This window comes from Cryptomeria japonica, chromosome 11 (genome assembly GCF_030272615.1).
Source record: "Cryptomeria japonica chromosome 11, Sugi_1.0, whole genome shotgun sequence".
In the NCBI taxonomy this organism is placed as follows: Eukaryota; Viridiplantae; Streptophyta; class Pinopsida; order Cupressales; family Cupressaceae; genus Cryptomeria; species Cryptomeria japonica.
Window position 1 is genome coordinate 717,243,440 of NC_081415.1, and position 27,545 is coordinate 717,270,984.

General features: G+C 38.7%; 1 protein-coding gene across 2 annotated transcripts in view; it reads left to right on the top strand.

Moving 5' to 3' along the window:
* Positions 1–27,545, top strand: part of LOC131061303 (CAAX prenyl protease 2) — a 161,250-nt gene that overhangs the window by 36,130 nt on the left and 97,575 nt on the right. For both annotated transcript variants that reach the window (XM_057994916.2, XM_057994917.2), the window contains exon 5: positions 8,254–8,325. In XM_057994916.2, the coding sequence (XP_057850899.1) occupies positions 8,254–8,325 (72 nt within the window). The remainder of the gene's footprint in view (positions 1–8,253; positions 8,326–27,545) is intronic.

Here is a 27,545-nt window from a genome sequence, read left to right on the forward strand (position 1 = left end):
CTGAAATATATGGCTTGCTAATTGTTATCAAAACTCTGCCATTATTGCCCAAGACCACCCTATTATTTGGATTGTATATGCTTGCAATTGCCCTTATCAAATCCACATTTATAAATACATTTGGGACAATAAGCTTGCCAAGGTCCAGGGTCCAAACATTTATACAGGCCTCTTTGAACGATGCTTTCTATACTATTGCTCAAATAATGATCAACCATTAATCGGGATTGTTGCATCTTTGCAATCCCTTGCATTGCCCATTAATCATTTTGACAGGATCCCAGATCCTTGAGCATGCATTGCTTTCCTTGAAGGTCCTAAGAGTTGAGTCATAAGGTCTTTGTGAAGTGCCGTTTTTGGCTTTGTAGATTAGGAATTGATGTGTCTCATTATAAGGGTCTTAAAAATTAGGGTTTTGGAAAATCAAAGAGATTTTCAAATTTAGCAGAGCACAACCTTTTAATACCCTGCAGAACACTTAAACAACCCTTGGGACATAAAAGCACACAAAATCGAAGAGAATTTTTCTATTAAGGGCAATAAATTGAACACTTACCTACTTTCTATTTGGAAATCCTAATCAGCTTCTGCAAATGTTGGAGAGCACTAAATTTCTTAGACTATTCGCACTGACGCTTTTCATGAACTCTCATAAACACAAATGAATGCCTTTTGATGTAAAAACCAAGGAAAATCCAACATATATCAGTTAGTTCCACCATTAACACTTATATGCACGAATAGGGAGTTCACAACCAGCCATTCTTCACTTTTGAATGTCAATTGTCAATCTTTAGATGGCACAGGTGGAATCAACAGTGATCGTTTTCCTTTAATTTATTTGAAAGTCCTTCATATTTAGTTTGCAATGCATTAAAAAATCGGGCCAATCAGAAACAACCATGCAAAAAGTGACTTTCCCACATTGGATACAAAGCGATTGGCTCCTCGTGGCATTTACAAGGACATGTGTCACAATTGCATGTGATTGCAACTTCAAGAGGCTCAACTTTTAATAAATTGCGATATGAAGTGGGTGCATGATATGCCGACGCGACCCAATTCATCGATTGGTTAGAATGCTCAAAAACAAGAAAAACATGGGCCCATGATGCATTATCATCACATGTCCAAATAGTGCATCATCACACTTTCAAACTCTGCACATTTTGAGAACATGTGATGAGACAAAAACATGTGACACAAATAGGAGAATGCCATGCATGGATGTTGTGGCACATAATTACCAAATAGCTAGCACTGACAATGACAAATGGATAATAAAGCGTGCAATTGCATCTTTAAGAACACGTGATGCAAAGGAAATGAGTGATCCAATGAGGATGCAACATGTGGTTGCTAGTGGGATGAAGGCGAGGACCACCAAGTGGGCATGCAACAAAAGCAACTTATGTTTTAAAGGCATACGTGTTAATGCTGAGAGCCAATCACTAGGAAGAAGGGGCCGGTCAACCTATAGAGATAAAGGCCTCTATGGAGAACTTAAGAGACAATCCGCGAGCTAAGCCATCAATTATAAAGAAAATAAAACAATAGACGTGCATGAGAATCTTAGGGTTTAGGGTTTAGGGCATAGACTTATCAAATTGCACAAGAAAGAACCCTAAAAATTTTGCTAGTACTAACAAAAACCAACTCATCTAGATCCAAGTTCAAGAAAGCACTTTTCATTTATATCTGAAGCACTTTCCATTTAAATTGGATTGCAATTGAGAGTGCTAACCTGAAAGTAACTATTCTGATGGTAGGAGCAAGATCTCCTCATAGTCAATCCCATATTGTTGGAAATAGCCTTTGGCTAGATAATTAGCCTTGTACTTATCCAAGGTATCATTTACCTTGCATTTCATCTTATGCATCCATTTTCATGCAATGGCCCGCTTAATAAGAGGCAGCCCTACTAACAGATAGGTAAGATTCTTCATCAGGGCATCATCCTCAACCTATGGCTATTTCTCATTTTGATCTGCCTTTTGTTTCAGCAAAAGTGGTTTGTCCATGTACTTGACACAAGTTTGATGAAAGAGCAAAATCCATATGCTCCTTGAAACTAAATTGCCTGTTTTGGTTGGTAATAGATTGGGGTACAGGGTTCAAGTATGCAGATACAACATTTTCTTTTTTCCTTGGGTACGGTTATGGCTATATATTTTCAAAAAATCATGAAATATACAAATTATTTGAAGGATTTAAAGCTTTTATAATGCACCCTTCAATAAATTAAATTTAAAGACGTGACTAACTTATCAATTAGAAGCTACTGTGATGAAATACACAAGTATATAATGATCAAATGAGTACAAAAGCCAATTTGTGTAAAAGAAAACAACATTTTGAAATATATAAATATCCTTTAAGTGTTTTAGGTATATAAAACTCACAAAATATGAGATCCATGGCATCAAAAATAAAAAATCACACGAGGGAGTTGTGAACTATGGTTTAGAGTAGGTTATATCACTGTGCCCAACATCACTAGCTCTATGTGGAGTTTTGTGCGTGTATCTTGAACAATTCTGCAAATGCTACTACAACCATAGATGGGAGCATTACATATGATAGGGATTGACTTGACAAACCAAAAATATAAATGTAATTCAATTACTTGGATTTAGCTAGGACAAAGTCAAAGAATAAAACAACATTGCTTTTCCATCTAGCTTGACCCAAAATGATCTTTATGTTTTTCTTTTTAAAACTAGCATGGGGGTGGTTGAGAGGAAATGCCTCTAGTGGGTTCAAGGGGTAGTGCCCCTTACAGGGTTTTGGGGGTAGCACCTCTACCGGGATTGAGGGGTAATTCCACTTGTGAGATTAGGGGGCACCACTTGTTGCCAAGCCCAAATTGAAGCCTTTGAGGCCACATTGGCCTTCATGGTGCATGCCATATTCATAATTTTATCGCTTTCAACAAAGCTCCAAGAGTTCTCTAAACTATTAATTTTTAGCACATCCTTTTTAAATATCAACATTTATTATAAATACAAAAGTTGCTACAAACATATGCATTGTAACAAATGGAGATAAACTTTACATCAAAATGGTGGAGTTTTTAGGTTTTCAATCATGCTATAAGGTTGAGAAATGGTTTTATTATTCTTTAAAAATGTGGATTTGATAGTTTATTGACAAATTTTAATAATTTGTTTTTCAACCATGGGTTCAACTAGGTGTGGCTGGGGCACAACCCTGCTACCTTGGGTGCCCTGTGGGTATGTCTTTTCCACCCTGGTACCTTGTTGGATGTACCCATGGGGTACCTAGAATGGCAGGGCCTTGCCTTGGTCATCCTGTGCGTTTACCAACTTGTGTTCCAGCTCCCTTTCAATCGAGAAATGTGTCTAGTTCTGGACAAATCTGGTAAAACAGCTTCTTGGTTGCACATTTCGTTGAGGAAGTTCATCTTCTCACACATCTTGCAATTTGGTGGAATACCACTTAGGTCACCCTCACTGTTGAGGTTGAAGTGTTGGAGCAACACCTTTTGAAGTTGCCATTTGTTTTAAAATTTCAGAACTTTGTAGTGGCGAAATAAAATAAAATTCAACATCAACACAAGTTTTTGAACATCAATAACTTTGTAATAGCAATGGAAAGGTTCAGATTTTGGAATGGAAAAGTTCTGATGCAAAACAACACTTATTATAGCCCAAAACCCTAGTGCTCACTGTTGTGCTGTGCACACACTCCCCGTCTCTGACAGGGACCCCCTCTCTTTCTTTTGCCTTGCTAGCATGAGAGATAGAGAGAACTTAGAGATGAGTAGAGAATGAGGAACTAAAGCCCAAGCATAAGAGGAGCAAGGCAAATAAAGAGAGAAGGGAGGAAAGACTTAAATCTCAAGGTCTTTCCAGGCATCCAGTCTCACACCTCCAAAATTCGGTATTTTCTGTCAAGGTTGGAATTGGCCTTTCATACAAAACCTTCCTTGTACTAGGTTTCCTCCAATCTTGGCATGGGGAAGGACTCTGAGGAACCGTAAGAATGCTTCTGTGCCTAATTTCTAAAGGGCAAACTCGGTGATATCACTTAATATCAGACTTAGACCTTATTCTAAAAACATTCCTAACACCGAACTTTTCCCCTAAAAACTTAAGCTCATCCTAAAGTTTGGTGGTTGAGGGCTAAGTTGAAATGAGCTTTAATCCTAAAATTGTTCCCAGTACCGAGGTTTTCACCGAACTTTCACCTCACACTCACCAAATTCGATGATGGCACTGAAATAAGGAATTGTCATTATTCCATAAAGGTGTCCTAATGCCGAGGTTAGGACCAAGTTCCACCCTCCACTTTGCAAGTTCAGTGTTTGCATGAAGAATTAAGCATTGTCCCTAAAGGTGGATTCCATGTACCAAAGTTCCATCTTAGGCCTAAGCCAAAGCCATCTTGAGCAGGCTTTGAGCACATGCAACTCAAAAGTTCAGTGTTTTGAAACTCAAACCAGAAAATGCTCCTTATTCCCTAAAGGAGTGTCAACACCGAAGTTCCACATAAAGCACCCAAGTTTGGTATTAGCATTGAGATTCAGATTTGGCCTTAGTCCTAATTGCCTTCGAAAGACCAAGTTTTACACCAAATTTCAAGAAAGAGCTTGAAATGTTCTCAAGTTCGGTGGTAACACATAAAGGGGGATTAAGACTTATTCCTAAGGGGTGTCCTAGTGCCGAAGTTGAAGTCGAATTTTACCATTCCTGTTGCAGACTTGATGTTTTCACTTGAAATCAGATCGGACCTTATTCCAAGAAGGCTTTGTCCCCTCGAAGTTTAGGCCGAACTTTCCCTTTCAGTTCAAAATTCGGTGATAGCAACTATAAAATAGAACAACTCATAATCCCAAAAAGCCTTCCTAACGTCCAGGTTGTTGATTGTAACTAGGGGTATAGGGGTTCGGATTGCCTTAAGGCAACATCCGAACCCCTTTAGGACCGGGTCCTACCCTAATGTGACCCTATCCTAAATGCCACGCTAAAACACACCTCAATTAAATATTAGCGCCAAAATAACATTAGCGCCACAAATATCAAGGAGGCCAACTTACAAGGAGGCCAACTTTAATAGAGTAAAGAGGCATATAAGTAAAGGTCATTTTGCAAGACAAAATCATCAAGTTCAATTAAATCAGAATGCGAATTAGCTCTGCTGTGCGAACCTAAGGAAGAGGGCGAATTATTCAGTTTGGTGTAATATTGTCCAAAGGGACACAACATATCTTGAGGCAAGTCATTGAAGCATACAAGGACAGATCTGATATGGAAAGATCAGATTCGAGCTAAGTATTGTACTGTTATTTAGAGGAGAATATATAATCTGACCTGTGGGTCTTTCATGCTGGGTTTTTCCTCCTTGGAGGTTTTCCCAGGGTATGCTTGTTTGTCTTCTATTATATTTCTGATTTATGTTGTCTTATTAAGTACTGCAAATCTGATTACAATCTAGGGCACAATTTAATGCATATTGGTTCACTAAACTACTGCAAATCTAATACAAACTAGGGCATAATTAAATAAGATAAATCTGGTTATCATACCTAGGGTTTAAATTAACACAGGTTAGGTTTGAGTTTTGCCCATTACTCACCAATCTTGATGGTAATACTTAAAAAAAATCTGATTTGGTCTTATTCCTAAAGGATTTCCTTGTTCCGAGTTTGATCCTTGGCTTTTCCTGGATCACTTTCCCAAGAACAAAGGGACCCTCTTAGGCATGATTACAGAGTGATGATCAAACGTGGCATCATGAGGGGCTAATCAATTTGAGTTCCTTCAAGGAATGAGTGAAAGAATGAGTGATGACGTGTGTTCAATTGAAGAATGAATGTGATAATTGAGGATCGAGTACTATGAAAATGTGATTGATCCTTGAAGTTGTTTGTCCATGCAGGATAGGTGATGCCAAAGGAGTTTGAGGGGTGTAGGGATTGAGGAGATGGAGACCACCAACGGGGCTAGGGGACAAAATCAAGGTCAAAACCCAGGGTAGTCCAATAAAGAACGTGCTGTAGAGCCCAAGACAAAGACGAGGATATATGACCACCACCACAGTGCAGAAAGACCGAAGTGGTGCCATTCTCAAGACCTTGGAAGATAGTGGCAGACACAGAGTGCTGCAGGATACACGCAGAGATAGAGAAGAAACATCTGGGTCTGAGCTGGAAAGTGATCTGTTGTAAAAGGGGACTAACCTATTGTACAATGACTACTTTTTGGTCCAATTTAATACAATTCAAGAGGGGGGCCAAAAGTTAGTTGTTCACCCAGCTACCAAAGTTTGTCTTGAGCCTTTGTCTTCTAGTGGGATTAATTGAAGGCAATTGGGAAGTAGTTGAAAGGCGGTTGAAGGTTGTTGTGATCATTAGCTGAAGCTATTAGGGTTTTTGAGGGTCGAATCTGGGCCATTGAATGGATTGAATCTTGGCCATTGATTCAAAATGTAAAATATATAATAGGCCAGTGCCTCTCTCATTGTAAGGTGTTAGAATTTTGGAAGATCTCATGCAGTAGATATTAGAAGTAGAATTAGGAGTAGAGTAGGAATTGCTGGGTAGAAATTTTTGTAATGGCAGTAAGCGAGTGAATAAAGCATTGAATCATGGTGTTTTGCCATTCGCCTTCACCTATTTGCATGGTTTCTTTTTATCAAGATAATAAAAATTCAGTGATTTTGATGGTAAAGTGTGAGGATATGTGATAGATTTTAGGTTCATACCATTGGAAGTTTGCTGACTGTAGGTCTCTATGCATGGTTAAATTGAGCCCCTTTATGGCTTATGGCTGTTAGTTCAATTGTGAATGTTCATCTAAGTTGCGCCAAAATTGGGTACTTAGTGTATGTTCATGGTCTGAAAATCCTTTTTTTCCCCTTTGAAGATTGCATTGTTTCTGTGGAGTTGCAAGTTTATCTTTGGCTAAGTAGGAGCTAGTTTTGTGTGAAGTCTGTCTATCCACAACACTAGCCATTACTATCATTGTTCCTCAGTTCTCTAAACCCTGTCCTCTTCCTCTTTATTTCAACCGGTTTGAGAAATAAATCATCACCAAATTGCTATATTGGATGCAATCTAGCTTGTCAAATGTGTAAGTCCCCTTGTGTTTACCAGCAAATCACATCAGCCTTGAGTTATCCTGAGCACAGTCAAGACTTGACAATGGAAACCTGGAGGTTATCTTGTTTGGACAGTCAAAGGGCATACAGGTTTTCCTTATGCAGGAGAGAGTAGGATGCCCTCCATGCATTTTATTTTGTGTTGAGGGAAGTGCTGAATTTCCCCATCAACACCCACCTTGTTGCACTCTTGTGTGGATCTGACTGCATAATATAGTTGACATGACTGTCAGGCTGACCTGTTTGTCTTGTGGTCAACTTGTGCCCTTTTTTTGGCTTCTGGAATGCCTGTGTGATATATGTCCTCTGTGCATTTTATTTTGTGTTGAGGGAAGTGCCGAATTTCCCCATCAACACCCACCTTGTTGCACTCTTGTGTGGATCTGACTGCATAATATAGTTGACATGACTGTTAGGCTGACCTGTTTGTCCTGTGGTCAACTTGTGCCCTTTTTTTGGCTTCTGGAATGCCTGCGTGATATGCACCTTCCAGCGTTTCATGTTTTTCTCTGCTTGTAGCTTCTTTGTTCTAAAAATTTGCCCTTAACATTTCAAATCGGCTGTTAAACTTGCTTTTTATAATATTTTCAATTAACCCTGAAACAGTTTGGAAGGCTATATGTCTTGAAATATTGCGAGGAATAAATGACAGAAATAGGCAAACAAGGAATGTGTGTGTGCACATTTAATTATTAACAAGGTAGGAACTGATAAGTAGGAGGTATTTTCCACAGCAAGTCAAACTATGATATTGCTATCAGGGTTCAACTGTTGTAAGGTAGGAACTTACAACAGTTGTACTTGTAAGTTTGTAACCTACATCATGTAGGTGAGTTGTAATGTGTAGCTGGTAATTTATTCTTGATAATATTTATGTTTGATTGGTTGTTCTATTTAGGAAATTTTAATGCTATTTGTAAAAAACTTCAAATAATAACTTACAGATTTTGTGGCAATTTCAGTACCTCATACAACAGCTTTTTTTGTACCATGTACATTCCACTAGGAAGTACCAAATAGTAGTCGTATTTTGATTTATTGTGTCAATCAAATTACTTGAAATTGTTCTATTTATAAATTGATCATGTTTGACCTACTTTCTTGCTAATCAATTGTCATCTTATGTGGCAGCACATTTGAACCATTTTTGGGAGCTGTACTATCAAAAAAATTATGGCATATGTAGAGCTGCCGCTAGTGTTGGTATGTCTTATTGCCTACTATAGCATATGCGCATTGTGCATGGTTGTTTATGTGTACACATTGTCATCTACATTATATATGGTTTGAACTTTGAAGGTTCTAATGGATTGACCACATCTAAAGATTGATGTTGGTTTTATTCTTCAAGGACAAATGTTCAAACAAATTCTACTGATCATTTCATCAATAATGTTATTCTTTTTTGTGCTATTTCTGGATTCAACTTTGTTAGATTCTTTTGCATCAACGTTTTGGATCACACTCGAGAAAATTTTCTCCTTGAGCTTTCTCTTTTTACAACCTGATGATGGATCATGGAGTGTGATCCAAAACGTTGATGCAAAAGAATCTCACACAGTTGAATCCATAAATAGCATCACATTCATTACTTATTGCAGTTCAAAATACACATTAAGAGTTGTAAAATGTGTAGGCATCATGAAAATAAGGAACAATGGGTGAATGGATGTTTTATTGAATAAGATTAAGATTCTCATAGAAAGTGATCCTCATAACAGGTCCTTGTATAAACTACTGATATTCATTTGAGAGCTTGTGGAAAGATCCATAAAAATTATTTGTATTTCATATGGATAAATGTAAAGAATGATAAATTGCAGGAATGAATCGCGATAATTTAACAATTCTGCTTATTCTTAAGGCATGAAACTTTGTAAATGAATCTTGTTTGTCAAAGAAAAGACCGAATAATACATATATTAACATGGTAAGTGCATTGTCAAACTTGGAACATTGTCCAAGGGTTGTCTATTCTTTAAAAACTCACCTTTAAGTTGCATCCAAATCCATCCTTCTGTATGGCATGGGTTACTGGGTTTTCCTTGTAGAGTGGACTTTTTCTTATCGCCGCAACATATTTTTCAAAGGTTATTAAGGTTGTATTCACAAGTTCAGATTGCTTCTTATACCTATCCATTAATCTAGCCATTTCTTCAACAATAGATTCTTCATGAGAGGTGATGGAAACAGTTTAGCTTCTTCATCCTGTTGTCTCTCTTCTTTTTGCATCATTGTGCCAATAGAATGATTTTTTCTTTTACTATATACTAGAGATTGAAAGAATGATCCCATGATATATGGTTTGGCAGGAAAACTAGATTTGGTACCACTATAATATCTTGGGCATAATACTCTGATACCAAACTGATGCAGATTATTTCTCAGAACCTGCAAATAAACAACTTCTACTCTGTATAACAGAGAAAATCAACATAGAAGAACAGCAAAACTGGACTCCATAATCTAGGAAACCGCCATTCTGATTTCTTTATTCTGCAAACTGAAAATTACATCTCCAAAAGTGAATCCTACGATTCCTGCTATCCCTTTTTATTCCACAACTCTAAGACTGCCTCCTAAACATAAAGATCAATTCCTAAATTAATTCCTACGACGCATGCTGAATGATAGCAGTTCAAACAGTAACAACTTAGAACCAATTTTAACTCCTCTGTAGACTATAAGTAACAGCCAGTTAAACTGAAAAATCAACTTCTGATTTTGTGGAGTTAGTGGGCAGTTAGAATTGTTCGTTTGCATCATTCTCCCCTTATTTTAAAATTTTGAACCTCCTGGTTCAAAGCCCAATTACGTGAATACACCTCAACAAGTAAACCCCTAAAAATCTCAACAACCTAACTATTACATTTTTTGGCAATGCAGGCTGCATCAAACATCCAAAAAAGAGCTTGGAATAGATGATAGAACCATCCTTTTGACTTGAAAAACCATTTAAAATCTTCTACAAATATTTAATAATTGAACCATTCAAATTCAGGTTTACATAATTTAACCCTATTCTTTACAATTTATGATAATCTGAGCAAAAATATTAGGGAAAAATATTTTATCACGCCTATCAACAAATGTTTCTGAGATAAGTACCTAACTAGATATAGTAAAAGCCTAGATTTTGTCATGATTACACATAAATTGTAATGTTTCCTTCTTAACCATTGACCCAGGTAATAGGGAAGCTCCCAAGCCTCTAACACTAATGACTACTTAACAAATCTATTTTGGGTTCGAATGTTTTAGCCAGATTTAGTAGAAACACAAATTTCTATTCATGATTCTTACAAAACATAAATTACCCAAATCATAGATCAGCCCAAAAAGAGAAGGCAGTACATAATCTTCCTTATATTGAATGACCATAAAATCTGTTACAATCCATTGCCACAATAACATCCCCGACTTGAAATATAATGCACAAACCCTAATTAGTTGGGTTGTGAGTACATTACAGTGCTTTGCAATAACAATAAAAATAACATGGAAAGAACCCTCAAAGGTAGCTACAACAACAACAGGTACCACAACATAAACTTTCATGCATGATCCTTTAGTAAACAAGATATCATATGAAGTTAATGTGGCTATAGTTTGCGATCATGGGGAGCTTGTTCACAACCTTGGGTGAAATCATATGACTAGGAAAAGGGGTTTTGTCCTCTACCTTTTAAACAAAAGGGTTTTCGTCCTCTAGTTTTCTTGGAAATTCGAGTATTTTCATCTATGAATTTGATTGTTGAATTTAAGTGCTTTGAGTGGTTTTAGATAGGGTTTCTGTGCATAGAATGAATGATCTCTAGCAAGAATGTGTCCCACCTTTAATATCCTTCAAATTGATGGCTAATATAGACCTCGCTCAAAATGATGGCCTAGATCTATGCACAAATCATGGATAGTTGAGGATGCAACCATTGCATTAATGACAGCCAAGGAGTAGGTGACTAGTTGTGGTGTGCTGTAATGTCCCTTTTTTGGTGGATATGCAAAAGTAAATAATTAATTAATTAATTTAATTAAGAAGTTGCCAAAACAGTTACCAAGAATAGATTATAAAAGGAGCTTCGGAGTGCAAAAGGTATTCATTTGGGAAATTGATTTTTGAAGAATACAGAGAGCTTGTTTATAGGTTCTGAAACCCAAGGATGAAAACCCTTGAGCTTTCTTAGGGATTGGAGCAAAACCTAGTTCCAGTTGGAGGTTCCAAAAGGGGATCTCACGAAAGTTTAACAGAGAATAACAATTTCAGAAAATTCAAAATATGGTTGGTATGTTTTGCCAGTGTTTGTCTCAGAATATGGATGTATAAGGGTTTTGCTGTAATTATTAAAATGGTCAACTTCATTGAAGAATATGTTTGTGCCTGAAAGAATAATGTTATTTGAATGACTAAGCATGGTAATACTAATGACTATTGTATGCGACGGAGGTTTAATCTGACATTATTTTATGAAGGCTAGATAAATATTCTCACATCGGTGAAGTTTTGACTTTAATATATACATTGTCACCATATAAAACATTGCGGTTGCCTTGTATTATATTCAATGCAGTGAGTAATAAATATATTATTGGGTTGATATAAGCACCATATTGGTGAACTTGGCTAAATGTTTATATATTGCAATTTGATATAAGTTGGGGAATATTATTCATAATATTGTTCTGGATTTGTGTGAGTTTAATCTCAAATCGGTGGATGTTATATGTATCAGGCAAGTATTGTGAATATGTGATGTCCCCATCCAAATTCTAATACAAAACAAGACTTCGTTAGTGCTCAGCTGGGCGACGGAAATACCAAGACAAGGACGCATAACACCGTGAATGAATATATCAGCAATAATAGTCACGGCAATATGAGAAGAGAATAAATATTCCAGAATTATTCACCACTACCCAATCCACTCCTATCGATCCGATGGAAAATTGGAAACCTATGCGTTGCAAGAAAAAGTAATATAATTCAGCCCGATCATAAAAAGAAGATATCAGTGTTCAAATGCATTATGTAAAATCGGGTGATGATGGTAATCATTAAATACTGGTTAATACTACCCTTTTATCATTGCCTTAATCAATCTGCAAGTATTAACTAATATTAGTTAACAAGGGAGTAATGATCACCAAGAGTTCAGTAATTATAAGCCAAAGGGGTGCGATTTGATAAGGATAATGAAGAGTTGTAACCCCATCCTCCAATCTCTTCATAGCATCTTAAAAGAATGTCAAACTTCAATTCAAGGGAGGCATATAGAACATTTTCTTATTTTGTTTCTTATCTAGTATCAGTATTGGGTTGATCAAGATTGAGCAGCAGATGTAAGGGGCTAGGACGCATATATCCAGTGTTATATATCAGAAACAGTGCCAAGGGAGATCGTCATTGTATTCTTTACATTAGACAAGCGATATTATTGCAGTGGGAGGTGTTATCAGACCAAACATGTAATAGCTCAGTTATTTTTTTTTGTTTTTAGGCCAATAATAATCATCCACAAACAGATAACCCATTAAGGTTAGAAAGCATAAACTGAAAACTTGCTGAAAAATGCAACCCTTCCACTTTCTGATCACCAAGTGCCCAATGTGGGAAGGTGAGAGCATACGGTGAATAGGTGTTGACGTGTCTAGAATCGCATTGCTGCAAACTCCATACGGCCAACACAATATAGAATAAACCAGCTGACTATCCTATCCTCTCTTGAGATAAGGAAGTCCCTAATGCTATTTTCTACGTTTGATCAAAGGGGACAACCTCAAGGTTTCGTTTGTCAGGTCTTGACTGCGAGACTGCTCAGTGGTTTGATGTGTTTATGCTGGAAACACAAGGGGGACTTACGGTGAGATAGGCGATTGATAGATGAGTTCCCTGGAATCTTTATGATCTTTCTTATCAAATGATTTCAGTTGAGTTTATACTGTTTTCAGTGGGACTGCGGATTCTCTTGATTTAAAAAAAAGGGAAAAAGGAGGGAAGGATAGGGAGAGAGAGATACATGAAATATAAATTTTAACTAAGATAGTAGATTCAGTAAAACAGATGGACACTTCCAAATAACTAGACTAAGCATCCCTAGCTACTTAAGCACAATTTTTCGCATAAATCTAGTGCAATCTTCAAAGGAAAATAGGATTTTCATGTTATCAACTACAACATTAGAACTTTTACATTCATAGTGAGTATTCAATAACCGAACTAAGCATGTGAAAGGTTCAGATTAACCATGCAAAGAGAAAGGCAATCAGCCATTCCCTAATGGTGTGAACTGCGAGGATTCTGTCGGATGTTTGTTTGAAAATGCTATATAAAGGAAATAAACATAATTGAAAAATTTCTAAATTAATGAAGGAGGAGATCATGCACTCACAAGGAAATTTGGAAACAGTCTTAACTTTGCATTAAATCCTGTAAATTTCGCCAGAGCTTTTGCAACAATCCAAGAACTTCTTACAAAAATAGGGAAAACCAGTCCCCTTTAAATAGGCTCCAAAATTGGATGAATGACCCAGATCTAATCTAAACAAATGGCCCAGATTCATCCATAATACATGGCTGCCCATACTCGTAAATGGGAGGCAAATATCAACAACCACCCCAAAGGGAGTAATAACTACCCAAAAAGGTAATTAGAACATATCAGAAATAATCCAAAAAGGTGCATTCATAAAGTTTTACATTTTAGTTGACTTGAAAGTCAAATATGACCCTTTTGGCCAAAAGTGCACTTTTCAAAATTTAAAAAGGAAAAAAGTGCATTTTTAGGAAGGCACTTTTTCTTTTCCAGTTTCAAATTTTTTTATCAAAAATTGACTTTCTTCATGCAAATATTCCCACCAGAGATCTCGACTTGCTGCACGTTCCTCACGAACATACTCCTAGAATTTGATACATAATTGGAAAAGCAGACTGAATGGAGGCATAGGAGGATGGCGAATTTTATATTGCATGCCCTCGAGGTATTGGTCTACCTGCTTCAGACTATCTTGCCAACTGGAACGATTACGCTCAAAGCACAACATGTCCGAGTGGAATTGACTGGCAAAGCCTAGGTCCTTAGTGGAATAAGTGATCTTATTTGTTCCCAATCTTTCCTCCTAGTCTGGCGGTATCACTTCATTGGATTGGTCATTTACCCATCCCGAAACCATTGATCGAAGGATTATCTTGCCAAGTTCCTGTATGGTTTTCAGAATTACCTCGCATGCATTGTGTTCTCTATCGATGATTTCCTTCGCATCATTTTTCATGTTGATAGTCCAGTACCATTCTTTGAAAATGCCGATACCATGAGGGTGTAGGATGTCGGAGAGTGTAGGGATCTGTGCTTGGGTCCAAAAAAGAGCGTTCATGAGGGGAAGAGTAGTGGCAGCCACTTCCTGGATGTGGAGGGATTCCCTCTTTACCTCTAATAACTTAACCAAAGTGGTTTCTCGGTGGCGAGCCATTTCCTTCACTTCCTCAAGGATTCATTCTCCCCTTCTTTTGATGCCTTGTATCCATTCCTTGATGGCCCTTGCGGTGTCCCGTACTCCTTCAAATTCTGTTGTGGTCCTCTGTGCCAATGCTGTCGGGGGAATGTGGGATTCGGAGGCATTGTGTAATGGTCTCAGGAGTTGATCGATGTACCCTTCGGCCTGCTCAGCACGAGCTCGATACATATCCTTCTCAGTTGTTATCTCTTCAAGTTGCCTGAGTATGTTCTGCACTGAATCCTTGAATTCCTCCTTTTCCTGCGCCTTAGTGGCTCGTCCGATGGGGATGGTTGTGATGTTATAATCTGCCAGTGTGATCTGATCTGCTGGCTTATCTACAGGCGGGGTGGCAATGTGGAGAGTACGGTTCCTTTGATCATCTTTAGTCATTCTAGAATATGCCTTGGGCTTTTTCTTCCCCTTAGCTTTAGCTTGGTCTATGCGTGAGAAGATGTCCTCCAGATCAATAGGTGGTTTGGTGGCGGCCTTGCGCTGGGCTTTGGCAATCAACCATTCTTGAGGTACTGCCTGGGCTGATGATATGGTTAAGTCTACATTCTGTTCTTTGATGTTTTCAGCCGACTCATCACAGATTCGTAGCTATTCTGCTACCAGAGGGGTGGAAGAAGTGCCAAGTTCCTTACTTGCAGCTGAACTTTCTCCCTTTTCACTGAACAATTGTCTGGTGCCTTCGTGTGATGGTTGCTCTTTAGTCCTTTCGAGCTCGCGGGTCTCCTCTGCCCTTTGCTCTCCTTCAACGGTGGAGTCATCTTTGGTTGTATTATGGAGCAGCAGTTCATGGCGGCTCTGTTGGGTGGGTTCATGCACTTCGATCCCTTGAATGGATGGAATCTCTCCTTACTCTATTTGGTTACCCGGTTGGGTTGATTCAATGGCCCTTAGCTCAGCTTCTAGCATGTCGGGTGCGGGAGGATCATCATCTCCAAATGCATTGATGTCACTCTGGGAAGGCGGAGCAGGTATATAATCTAATTCCACTACATCGTCGGACGAACTGGGGTCCTTTGACGATGAAGTGACCTCTGGTCTCCTTATAAGAATCTTCTCCCTTCTTGTTCTCTTGGACGTCCGAGTCCCTCTGCAAGCCTTAGCCTTCTTTCTCTTCTCAGGTTTCTCAATTTCTTCTCTGGGTGCACTGGACGTTCCTTCATCTTCGGAAGACTGAGAATCGAGGCTGCCCATTAGGTGGTAAGTGAGCTGGACTCCCTCATGAATTAGCCTCTCAATCTGCTGATGTAACCATTGGTCTGTATATCTTGCTGGGGCTGCCATGACTGCCACAAAATCAGTGATCGGGTCCTGGGACCAATCAACACTTGGCAAAAGATGCCTTATTGCCTCAAATTCTCGGACTTGGAGGCAATTCACTGAATCTGTGAGTTGATCTGGGACCCGACGGTATTCAAAGAGCCGCATCTGCTTCACACTCAACCTGGAATATTCACACCTTCGGACTTTCATCAGATCAATTCTTCCAATAGTCTTAACTGATTCCTTTGCTCTGTACCACCGGCCATAGGCTCTCTTTGCCAGATTATCGTGATCGAAATATTTTCTCGGAAAATGCTCTTGTAGGCCATAAGAGGCCAGCTCTGCGAGGGATTCCTCTACTAGGGTGGGGGTCTTCAAATGGACATCTTGGTTGCCTATAATCATGGGGAACGCGAATCCAGCCTGCTTGCTCTCTCTGAGTAAGATGCCGGCTGGACGTGACTGCCTTGCGACCTCCATAAGAACTATTTTGTCGGTTGGGTACTGTGGAAGTCGGAGAGGGGCACCATCAAAGCCCGCTATTTGGATATAGGAGAACCTTGGGAACTGGATGAACCAGGCTCCATATCTCTGTACTAGAATAGTAGCTTGCTTTGAGAGCCTTATGTGCAGTCCTCCCTGCATTATCTTGACCAGGCGCATTGTGAAGGTGTCATTGACGCGCTCATATTGGCCAACTGCATACACTGGGCTGCTCTTTTCCCTTTGAGCTATATCTTGGTAGTGTAGCTGCGGGTAACAATCATAGACCCTTACCTGACCAGGCCCATTCCCGATTTCACCTTTCATTATCAAACCTGGCAGCAGCTAGTTCTTGGCGAACATGTAGACCAAGTAAGAGGTCACAGTGAAGTACTTTTTGCTCTCGAGTTCAATTAGCTGAGCGTAGATGTTGTCGCTTATAATCTGTGCCCAACCAAACTTAGACTTCCCAGCGAAGACTTGCTCTGTGAAATAAAACATCCACTCTTCAAAGTAGTTGGATTTAAGAAGTCCCATAACTCGGCTGAGTAATGTGACCATATCCCCATGCTCATTATGAAAGTCACTTCTTGGGGTCTTTTTTCCAATTCTGGCGCTTGGAAGCCTTCTCTCCTTGTACCACTCTTCGTTGATCAGTGTTCTGCATCTGGCTGGATTCATATCATATGCCTCCTGTGCTTCATCTATAGTCGTGGCCGTGGGATTGTTTGGGAAGGGAATGTCTAATGCGTCGCCAATGGCCTCAGGAGTGAAGTTGGCGAGAGTCATATTCTCGAGGAGCACCAATCTTGAACCTGGCTGATAATGCCAGGCAACCTCTACCACTAGCTCATAGTTTTTTACTGCTAGAGGAAATCTCGCCGCTTGGGCGATGCCACTTTCTACCATCTGTCTAGGTTTGCCATATGCGTTAGGGGAGAAGACCCGATTCTTGAAGTCCTGGATGTCAATATGGCCTAGGTTGGTATCACCGACATTGTCCCAGACGCTTTGAACTTTTGATTCCCTCAATCCTCCTCTTTGATATTGGTACTTCATCCTTTCAACTTTGCATGGGATATCTGATTTGGATGCTCATGATGTCTTGGCTGCAGCGGGCGTCTTTGATGATTCTACCGCCGATTTAGGCATTTATCCTGCACGCTCGGACGCAGATTACGAGGCGATACAAAAGAAGTAAGGTGGGTTAGATAGAGAATACTCCAACATTCAAGGATTAATTCAAAATTTAGATTGGAAACAGAGTGACATTGCTAGCTGAGAGCTTGATTGAGCAAAACATTTATTCATGAAGCTTTTGATCGCAAATTTATACTTAAGCATTTTTTTTTTGGGGTTAATTTTCAAAAGGGACAAAGCTCAAAAAATTCTCCTAAGTTTAAAAAATGCAATTTTTGGTTAAATCTTAGGAGCAAATTCTAATTTTCAACTGCTGGAGGAATGATGCTTTCATAATCGGAAAAAGATGTGAATTTTGAAGGCTTAAGCACTTTAATCAATTTTGCATAGGCATGCATCCAATTTAAAAAAACATTTCAGATGATCAAGAGAGACAAAGCGTACTTACCTGATGAAAATGGATGGCGAGAAATTGCCCGACTTGCTGTGCAAAGACGAATGGATAGTTTTGCAAATTTTGGAATTTCAACGGTTATCCTTCAGTTCAAATTTTCGCGCTTGTGATTTAAAAGGAGTTTGTCATTTTTAGACTAAGCGATTTTTACCTTGGGCAATTGGTAATCTGAACTTGAATGTTTGGAATGGTTTATGTCAGCATTTTACCTTGGATGTAAATCGCACGAAATTGGCTCCGTATCTCTCTTTAACCCTCACACGATCCCTTTCTCATGCGGTTTACCCTAACTTCGGCGAAATGAGGGAGCTTTAAAAACTTCAAATTCTGCTCAGCTTCATCCTCCAGATCGCGAACTTCGGAGCTATGTGGGTTTTTTGCAAACTTCTAAACTTCACGCTTCGTTCCCAAATCGCGAACTTTGGATGCTATGGCACTGTGATCTTCGGAGGAATGGAGGATTTTATCAATCTCGAATTCCTTATATTTGGCCTACGTGCTGCGACTTTGGGCTCTATGGCGAATTTCGGATCTCGGAGAGGTTTTGCAAACTTCACCCTTGCTTCTTCGCATCCTTCCTCTAGCTCGCGAACTTCATGGGGGTTTTTGCAAACTTCTAAACTGCGTTTTTTAAACCCTAAGTGTGAACTTCGGATGCCTCTGTCTTTTCGGACCTTTTAACGTTTTTTCCATTTTAAATAAACTTTCGACCATTTAACGTTTTTGCAAACTTTAAAACAAGTTTGGACGCTTGGCACATTTTTGCGATTTTAAAGAACTTTCGGAGTTTTCAAGCCCTTTCGCAATTTCGGAGTTTTCATCGCCATTCGCAATTTCAACAAATTTTTCAAATTTCGGCCCTAGGGTCCGAAATTCGGCAACTTAAGTGAATTCGAACCTTGGGGAGGTTTTCGCAAAATTAAAGAACTTTCAAATTTCGGCCCCAGGGTTCGAAATTTGACGACTTAAAGTGAATTTGGACCTCTCAACATTTTTTGCCAATTTAAAGAACTTTCACGATTTTGCAATTTTGGAGTTTTTCGGACCTTTTGCCCATTTTTCAACTTTTGAATTTTTTAAAATTTCAGCCCCTGGGTCCGAAATTCGGCCCATTGGGCAATTTTGGCAACTTAAGTGAAATTTCGGACCTTGGGCCAGTTTTGCCAGTTTTCGCAATTTCGGACTTTTTGGAGATTTTGTGAGTTTTAAGGCATTTTCGGACCTTAGGCCCATTTTGGGAATTTAACAAATTTTGAAATTTCTCTCAATTTGGCCTGAAAGTCCGAAATTCCCCCTTAGAGCGATTTTGGCGATTTTAACTTTCTCCTCGAGAAGTGCGAGCTTGGGCACTTGGGCAAGTTTTGTCAACCTTTGCATTTTGCCAGGAAATTCGCTCCTTCTCTGCCAGCAGGCGAAAATCATCCTTCATTCAAATCCCGTAAACTTCGTAAAGACAAACCTCATGCAATCTATCTCATCGCTCTTATGCAAAAAACGACAACTTTGGGTCCTTGTGCGACCTTCAGACGCGCTGCTCTTTGCTTGGTGGGCTTCGCCAACTTCTATCACCTTACGCCTATCCAAGGCGATTTCACAATTTTGAACAAACTCTTGGTATTCGTGCCCGAGGGCTAGACTAGCCTAATGGAATCATCGGCTCTTTTCTTTCAACATCATCACTTCAAGGACCGGTCGCGGACTTGCTCGAAAGGACGCGCGACGCTTTGCGCGAAACTCAACAAGGCGAAGACAAAAGGCTCAAAAAAGGGAAAGGGGACCCTGTCGGCGACAGGGAGCATGTGCAACGCACAACAATAGGGGATCGTTAGATCTCAAATCTGTTGAAAGAAGAAGTGGAATACAATACTGGACGGCAAGCCAGCCCCTTCCGCTTATCCAGCGGGAAAGCCAAAAACTTGGCGGTGAACCAGCCAAGAAAAACACACAAAGTCACAAATCACTCGACCGCGATATTTCAGTGGGAGGACTGAAATTACAAACAAACTCAACTCAACCGTTTATGCAGCGGGAGGATTGAATTACAATTCAATTGAAATAGGTGGCAAGCCAGCCTCTTCCACTTTTCAGTGGGATGAGACTTTACAAGCTAGAATTGGTTAGTAGTACTACTACTTAACCTTACAATAATCAAGATAGTGAGAGAAGAAGAGTAATGTTGAACATCCAAATAATAAGCATGAAATTTTTGCTAACATCAAAATCTGCAGGCTGGAAATGCAAAACCAGCAGCCTATGGATTCACTAAAACGCTCATATTTCTCTCATTACTCACCCAATTCACCCAAAATCAGTTCTAAACCAATGCTACACCAGCCACAATGAAAACAAACCCAAAGGAAGCTATCAAAACACCCATATTTATTTTGCACGCTTCCCAATGCACTCACTAAACCCAATGCCTAACTTGGGAAGTTCAATTTTCATTATAAAATTCCACACTCAACATAAGGTGCTAAAAACTTACAAGATGCATCGCCAGTGGTAGGAAAGATGTATGAGCCGGTACCCAGAATGATGGAATTGCTTGGCCAAGAGGTATGAGCAAAATACACTTTCAGCAGTTCCGCGACCAGCAACAAGAAAACACTCCAATCTCACACAAAACACTCCACAATCTGCAGCTCACTCACCGACAGCACTGGAAATACATGGACACAGCTAGGTACTATCTTGCAAGTACGAAACTGAGACTTAGCTAAGAAGCCACACTTAGAAGCTCAGATTTTTCAATTGCCAATTTGGTAGCATAACGATGCAACTTCATATGATGATCAAAATGGGAGCCCAAGACTCTTATTTATAACTTCTAACTCCCCAAAACCAAATGCAAATGCTCACAAATTCGCCCAAATTCAACTTCTCCATTTGCATTTCCTTTACCACGTGGACCCAAGGAAGGCGCTCATACCATAAGTCAAAGAATTACGCCAAGAAGCATAAGACCACGATTTTGACTTAGCAAACATTTGTGGTGAATAAAATAGTATCTCCCATTATAAAATTGGCGTCCCTTTCTAGACATAATAATTCGCCTAGCACTTAGGAGACATTATGCGCAATTTCCATAGTCATTAATCAGTAGTAAAAATAATCAAATTAATTAAATATTAAACCTTAGGATAAGGAAATAATATTTAATTATATCACTTATGACTCCAATACTGATTATTGCCAAAACCAAGATGAAGCTGAGCAAGGAAGACCACTGAACTGCTGCAGGATCAGGACCCTGTCTACTGCCAAAAATAGAAATATGCCATACTGCCACTTACTAAAAATAGTAAGTCATGAACTACTGCTCCGAAAAGCATAATCTTCGCACCCAGTGACAGAGCATGGAGAGCTCAATAGGACAGTATCGCCAAAACGGCCAACCCCTGACTTACTAAAAATAGTAAGTTCTCGCCTCATCAATGCTTGACCCTCATTCTTCATTCCACCTAGCCTATGGGTCTCAGGAATAGGCTAATGGACCACTGGAAAGACATCAATGAGAAGGGGACATTACAAAACAGTAGAAAGAACTTACATATCAATAAAGTAATATCAGACACGGCATTAATTGAGGATCGACCATATTTGTCACATCACCATTTCATAAGAATTATATCAGATAAGCAATTAGGCCAATCGGCTGAAACAGCAACAACTTCATATTGTCTGAAAGTTTGTAAGACAAGCATTGGGCATATATATTGCAGACCAGAACATCACACTCGCATCAAAGATATCATTTGCATATACATTGAGTAGATATTTTGATCAATATATTGGTATCGATATAATCCTTAAACCTTGCCACATAAAGATAGAATAAATCAGATCCATCTTGTACATCAGATTATTTAATACATATCAGTTCACAAGTTAAGATAATTGGTTGAGCATAAAGATCATCATCATCATACAAATATTGTCAGCAATCTAGTTCTCGCATAGTAACAAGATATTTAACTTTGCATTTGCCACTATCCAAATTCATTGTAAGGTTTTTTTAGGAAGAAGTCTCTTGCAATTCATTTTCAAATTAATTGTCCCTTATTCCTCAGCATTAACATAAGGGGACATTACAGAATAATGATGTTTAATTATTGCCAATGTCATATCATGAGAAGCTATTGAAACACACTATTATAACGGCTCATTCTGGAGTTCCTTTTATTCTTGCGGGCCCTGTCTTCTGGTGGCTATCTCTCTTGGAGACTGACAGGATTTCTCAGATTTAATGGCTATGGTGTTTGCCGTGAGACTTCTGGAACTGCTGGCAATATGCTGATTTGAATCTCCATCCTTAGTCATTGCACAGGTTATATGAATGGGTAAGAGGACGTTTGGGTTAACAGCATGGGCATGATAATCATCGTAATAATATTTTATAACTGCAAAGGGGTACCAGAGCTAGATGTGGAGATTTAGTGAAGGCATTCAATCTTCAGTGAAGACAAATATTGTAGATTCTGGAAACCAATTATCTCTATGTCTAACTCAGCATGGCACTAAATAGAGGTCAGGACTGTTTGTATTTGCATCTGCACTATCTGATGTGATTTCAGTAAAGCATCTTATAATTTAAGGCAGATTTCTGTTCAAACACAATTGTTTTACCAGGTCTGAATAGTTAACAATTTCAGTGTGTTCTTAATCTCTGTTAAGTAGTGTCATACCTGTTCTTTTCAATTCTGGACAAAGCATTATGAGTCAAATATTTAACTATTGAAAATTGAAACTGTAAACTGATTGACAAATAGTTCAGAAGTGGAAAACATACTTAAGCAGTAGCAAACATCATTGCAGACCTGAAAACAACAATAGAGGCAGTATCTCTATTATCCATGTAAATTGTTTGACAAAATGCCTTTAGAATTAAGAGCAATTTTCCAGTGCAAATAGGCAGGGATTATTATATGTGCGATCAAAACGACTCTCTTTTTCTTGCTTCATTTGAATTGGTTGACTTAATTGGCCTTCTTCATCCTTTGCCTGTAGTCGTGTGTGAATTTGCACCAACATGATTTGACTATTGTTTTTGGGTAGGGGAATCCCATTTTGTAGTGGTTGTGATCTCAAATTGGGAATTAATGATGCTCCAAGTCGTGTAGGGGTAGGTAGAAATGAACAATGTGGAAAGGTATGAATGTTGGAGTTAGGGGGTCGAGGATATCACCTGATGCATGCCATAGGTCAAGAGTTGGTGAGTTTAGGGAAGGCATGCCAATAGGGAAAAGTTTGAAACTTTGATAAGGGAAAAGGAAAGAGCAGGGTTTAGAAGAGAGGCTTGCAAATGAGATGAAGCCAAATGACCAGATAAGACTAAGGGAAAGTGTAGGTCGAAGGAAAGGTATTTTGGGATAGAGAAGTCCGAAAGTTTGACAGAGATTAAGGAAAAAGGTCGGACTTAGGTAGAAAGACATTGCAGGATGTGGAACTGTAAAAGTCTGAAAGTCCACCAACCTGCAAGCAATTAGAGATATGATAAAAAAACATCCCACTCTTTGAAGTATTGAGACCTTTGGAGTCTCTAACACATGGTAAGGTAGTTGGGGGATGGTTAAACCACACTTGGGCATTGGCCTAGCTTGTTGAAGATAGAAATTAACCTTTTCAAACACAAATTGATTGAAAAGGGGACATTACAAGCTTGAAACTTGATTGTGATAGTTTATGTACACTGGTAGGCTTTGCCGCTAGGACTTGCATAACATTATTGCAGATTTACCATTGCATGGACTGTAACTGTGCAGCTTGTCTCTAGTAAGTGTGAAACATTAAAAAAGTGTGTGATAACCATCATATGCTCTTAGCCTGCCCATCTCGAGATCTGGGTGATCATAAAGTGCTAGAATTTGTGCATGAATCTTGGGTTTGGTTAAGTCTGTCAAAAGAATTTAGTGTGGGATATTATAGTGGTATCAGAGTGGTGATCTTGCTAGTCTATAGGGAAGCTAACATTTTGTTGCAGAATACTTAATAGAAAAATGATGGGAAACAAAAAAAAAAGACAAATTCTTTGTTTGAATCCCTTAAACAAAATCAAAGTGAATTGGCAAAGACAGAGAGAGTTCATGGCAGATTTAAATCAAAGCAAGAGTCCTTTAGCAATTGATCGATCTGTGATTTGTCCCACTCCCAACCTTTTTCAGTCAAGGTTCTTACAAAAAGAAGAGGATATAGATCCTATTGAAAAGGTATTGATGAAAATACAAAAGGACAATGAAATGTATGAACTCTATGCCACTAGGATTCTTGACCAATATATAGTAATACTTGACAAATTCAAATCCCAAGTTATCCTTGATGATTACTTGAAGATACTTGGAAATAGGTATCCAAACAAAAGAGGCCTTTATGATAACATAAGAAATATGACAAATGAGGAAAAATCAAAACTGAAACCTCAAGAAGGTATCAAAAAAGCTACATCACTAGAGTATTTAGTACCTTGGAAAATTTTCCATTCTAAAACATCTTCTAGCAAATAGAAAAAGAGCTCTCCAATTGCAAGAAAGAAATATGATAGTAGAAATGAACTTAGAAGACAAAAACGTTGCTATTTAGAAGAATCCTGGAAGCCAACCCACAAATGTCGAAGTAAAGAGGAGATGATGTTAGGAGAAGAGAGAAGAAGAGTTCTCCAATTGCAAGAAAGAAAGATGATAGTAGAAATGAACTTAGAAGAGGGAAACGTTGCTATTCAGCAAAGAATCCTGGAAGGCAAGCCACAAATGTCGAAGTAAAGAGGAGATGATGTTAGGAGAAAGTCACAAAAATTTGATGATGAACCAGAAAAGAAGGTAATCGATACACTTGAGCTACAATTATGATAAAAATAATGTTTATTTGACTTCCAACAAGTATATATGCTAGCAAAATAGTGATGAAGTCAAGGAAGAATTTGTAGAACATCAGCCGAAGGAAGAAGAACAATCAAAGCTACAAGAAATTGAGAGGACACAAAATGAGAAGGAATCCACCATACAAATAGAAGGTAAGAATCCTTTGTTAGAATAGGATTTTTCTACAGCTATATGCAAGCACTATATTTATCTTCATGATGTTAAAGACAAACAAACATTACTCGTTGAAAGTACAAATGAAAAGATGTCCTTGTTCAGAAAGTACCCCTTATATGGAGTATTAAGGGACCTAAGTAATCAATGATTGATTAATTAATGACTAAGGTGATTACCTAATTACTCCAACACCCCCCCTTAAGATTAACTTTGGGAGAAGCTAAAACCTTAATGGTGAATGCACAAAAAAACGAATGGATGCATGGATGGTTCTCGACTACAAGGCCTAATGAGGTACTGTTGTGCGTTATGCACACCCCACCCTATCTTAGACAGGGGCCCCTTGTTTTAGTTTGGTTTGCCCGTAGGAAGGAGAGTTCTGCAAATGAAGTTCGTTTTTTTACTGTCTCCAAATCTTCTAAATTGCCCCCGACTCCTATAGTCGCCCATTGCATTCAAGATGGCTGAATTTTGTGAGGCGTTTTTTTGGGCTTGCATTTTCCTCCCATAGCCCGAGTTTGCATGTGTAGCAAAATGGCCAAAAAAGAACGAAGTTCAAAGGCCCGCAAATCATCATATGAGCCGAAAATGATCAATGGATTCAAATCGCGCGATATCATCATATGAGCCAAAATCTTCAAAGGGCCTCATGGGCTGAAAATGGAGGAAAACAAAATCGTGCGATTTCACAAAAATCTTGACTATGCAAAAAGGTTTAAATGGCCGAAAAGGGTCATTTAATACAAAATTGTGCATTTCGGCTTAATAGCCCGAAATTGCCATGAAAGGGCATTTGAATAGAGATAAGTTAAAATCGCGCCAAATGCTCAAAAATCCCGAAACTTATGAAGGCAACAAAGGGAGTGAAGTCACTTGAATCCTCCAAAATTCCTGAAGTTGCAAGGTAGGCTAAACCCTAAACTTCGTGAAAGACAACCTCAAAGGCCGAAAATGTAACAAAATTTCTAAGTCGTGAAAAGCCCCATTTGGCCAAAAATGATAGGAGCTTCAAAATCTCGCAAAAACCATCATTTGGCCGAAAATGACAAATAGCCCCATTCAACCGAAAATCTCCAAATTTGCACAATCTACTTCATTTAGCTGAAAATCATTCAAAGTGAGAGAGTCGCGCAAAATACTTGAGGGCCCGAATTTGCAAGATGAAGAACGTTCTAATTAAAATTGCACTCTTACCCCCTTAAGAAAAAGACTCGAGGGCCCGAATTTGCAAGATGAAGAACGTTCTAATTATAATTGCACTCTTACCCCCTTAAGAAAAAGACTCGAGGGCCTTTATGATAAAATTGCACTTGAAAATCACTGAAGAAACTTTTTCAACTTAAAATGCCTTCAAGACCAAATCACGCAAAAGGGGTTAGTAGCCCGAAATTTCAAACGAGTCACCCAAAATCGGCCTTTTCCCACGGTTTGCAAAGGACACAAAAGTTCACATTTTTAATGGAAACACCGAATTTAGGCTAGGTTCGCTTTCTTCACATTAGAGCCTGAATTTCATAAAACAAAGTGGGTGAAGTAATAAAAGAATCACACTTTTTTAACAAAATGCCAAGTTTCTTTAGAAAATCTCTCAAAAAGGTTAGGAGACCTGAAATTTCAAAAAGGGAGCAAATAAAGTGTCAAATGAATCTCATATTTTTAATCAATTGGCCGAATTTAACAAGGGGTCACTTTTTTTTAAAATCTTGAAACCCTAATTTCGCAAGGGGAGATTTTACTAATTTTAAATTGAAACATCCTTCGTCTTCATCAAGATAAAGCCCAACGTCACTTAAAATTTAATACTGGTTAAATTAATTTATTTAATTTTTCAAAATGATTAATTCAAGTCAAAATTGATTGCTTGCAGGATCGACGATGACGATGTCGAGAGAAGCTAAGGCTTCTACCTAAAACGCAAATCGAGAGGACTTGATCACAATCAACGCCAGGAAGCGTTGTCAATGTAAGAACGCGTTGTAGAGCGCAAGGTCGAGGCGATGAAGCAGGGGAAAGCACGCCACCACCTGAGCCAGCAAGGTTGAAGACAAAAAGCACACAAAATGTTACAAATATACATTCTCAAAAATATATATAGTTGGATTTAATTCAAACTGAATTTGTTTAATGTAAAGTTGTAAACAACTGCTTGTGGGCCTCGTTCAAGATATTTTAAAACAAAGGACCACAAGGCAGTCATATCCAACTACCGGATTGACCCGAATTGATGTCAAATAGTTGTAGGTAGTTGAGAAAGTGGTTGGGGGGATAACTGAGGATTAAATGGGCATGGGTAGGCTGCCAAGCTTCTAGAAGGCAGATTCGAGCCCTTGGATGCAGTCAATCTTGACACTCGATTCAAATTGTAAAATCTATAAAAGGCAAGCTGCCTCTCATTGTAAAGGGTTAGAGTTTTTGTAGAGGGCTATATTTTTTTTTAGAGTTAGATAGTTTTCAGATTAGGAGTAGCATATAAATGCTACAGAAATTGTTGTAATAGCAGTTGAATCAATATATGCACATTGATTTGGTGTTTATTATCTTGGTTTTATTCT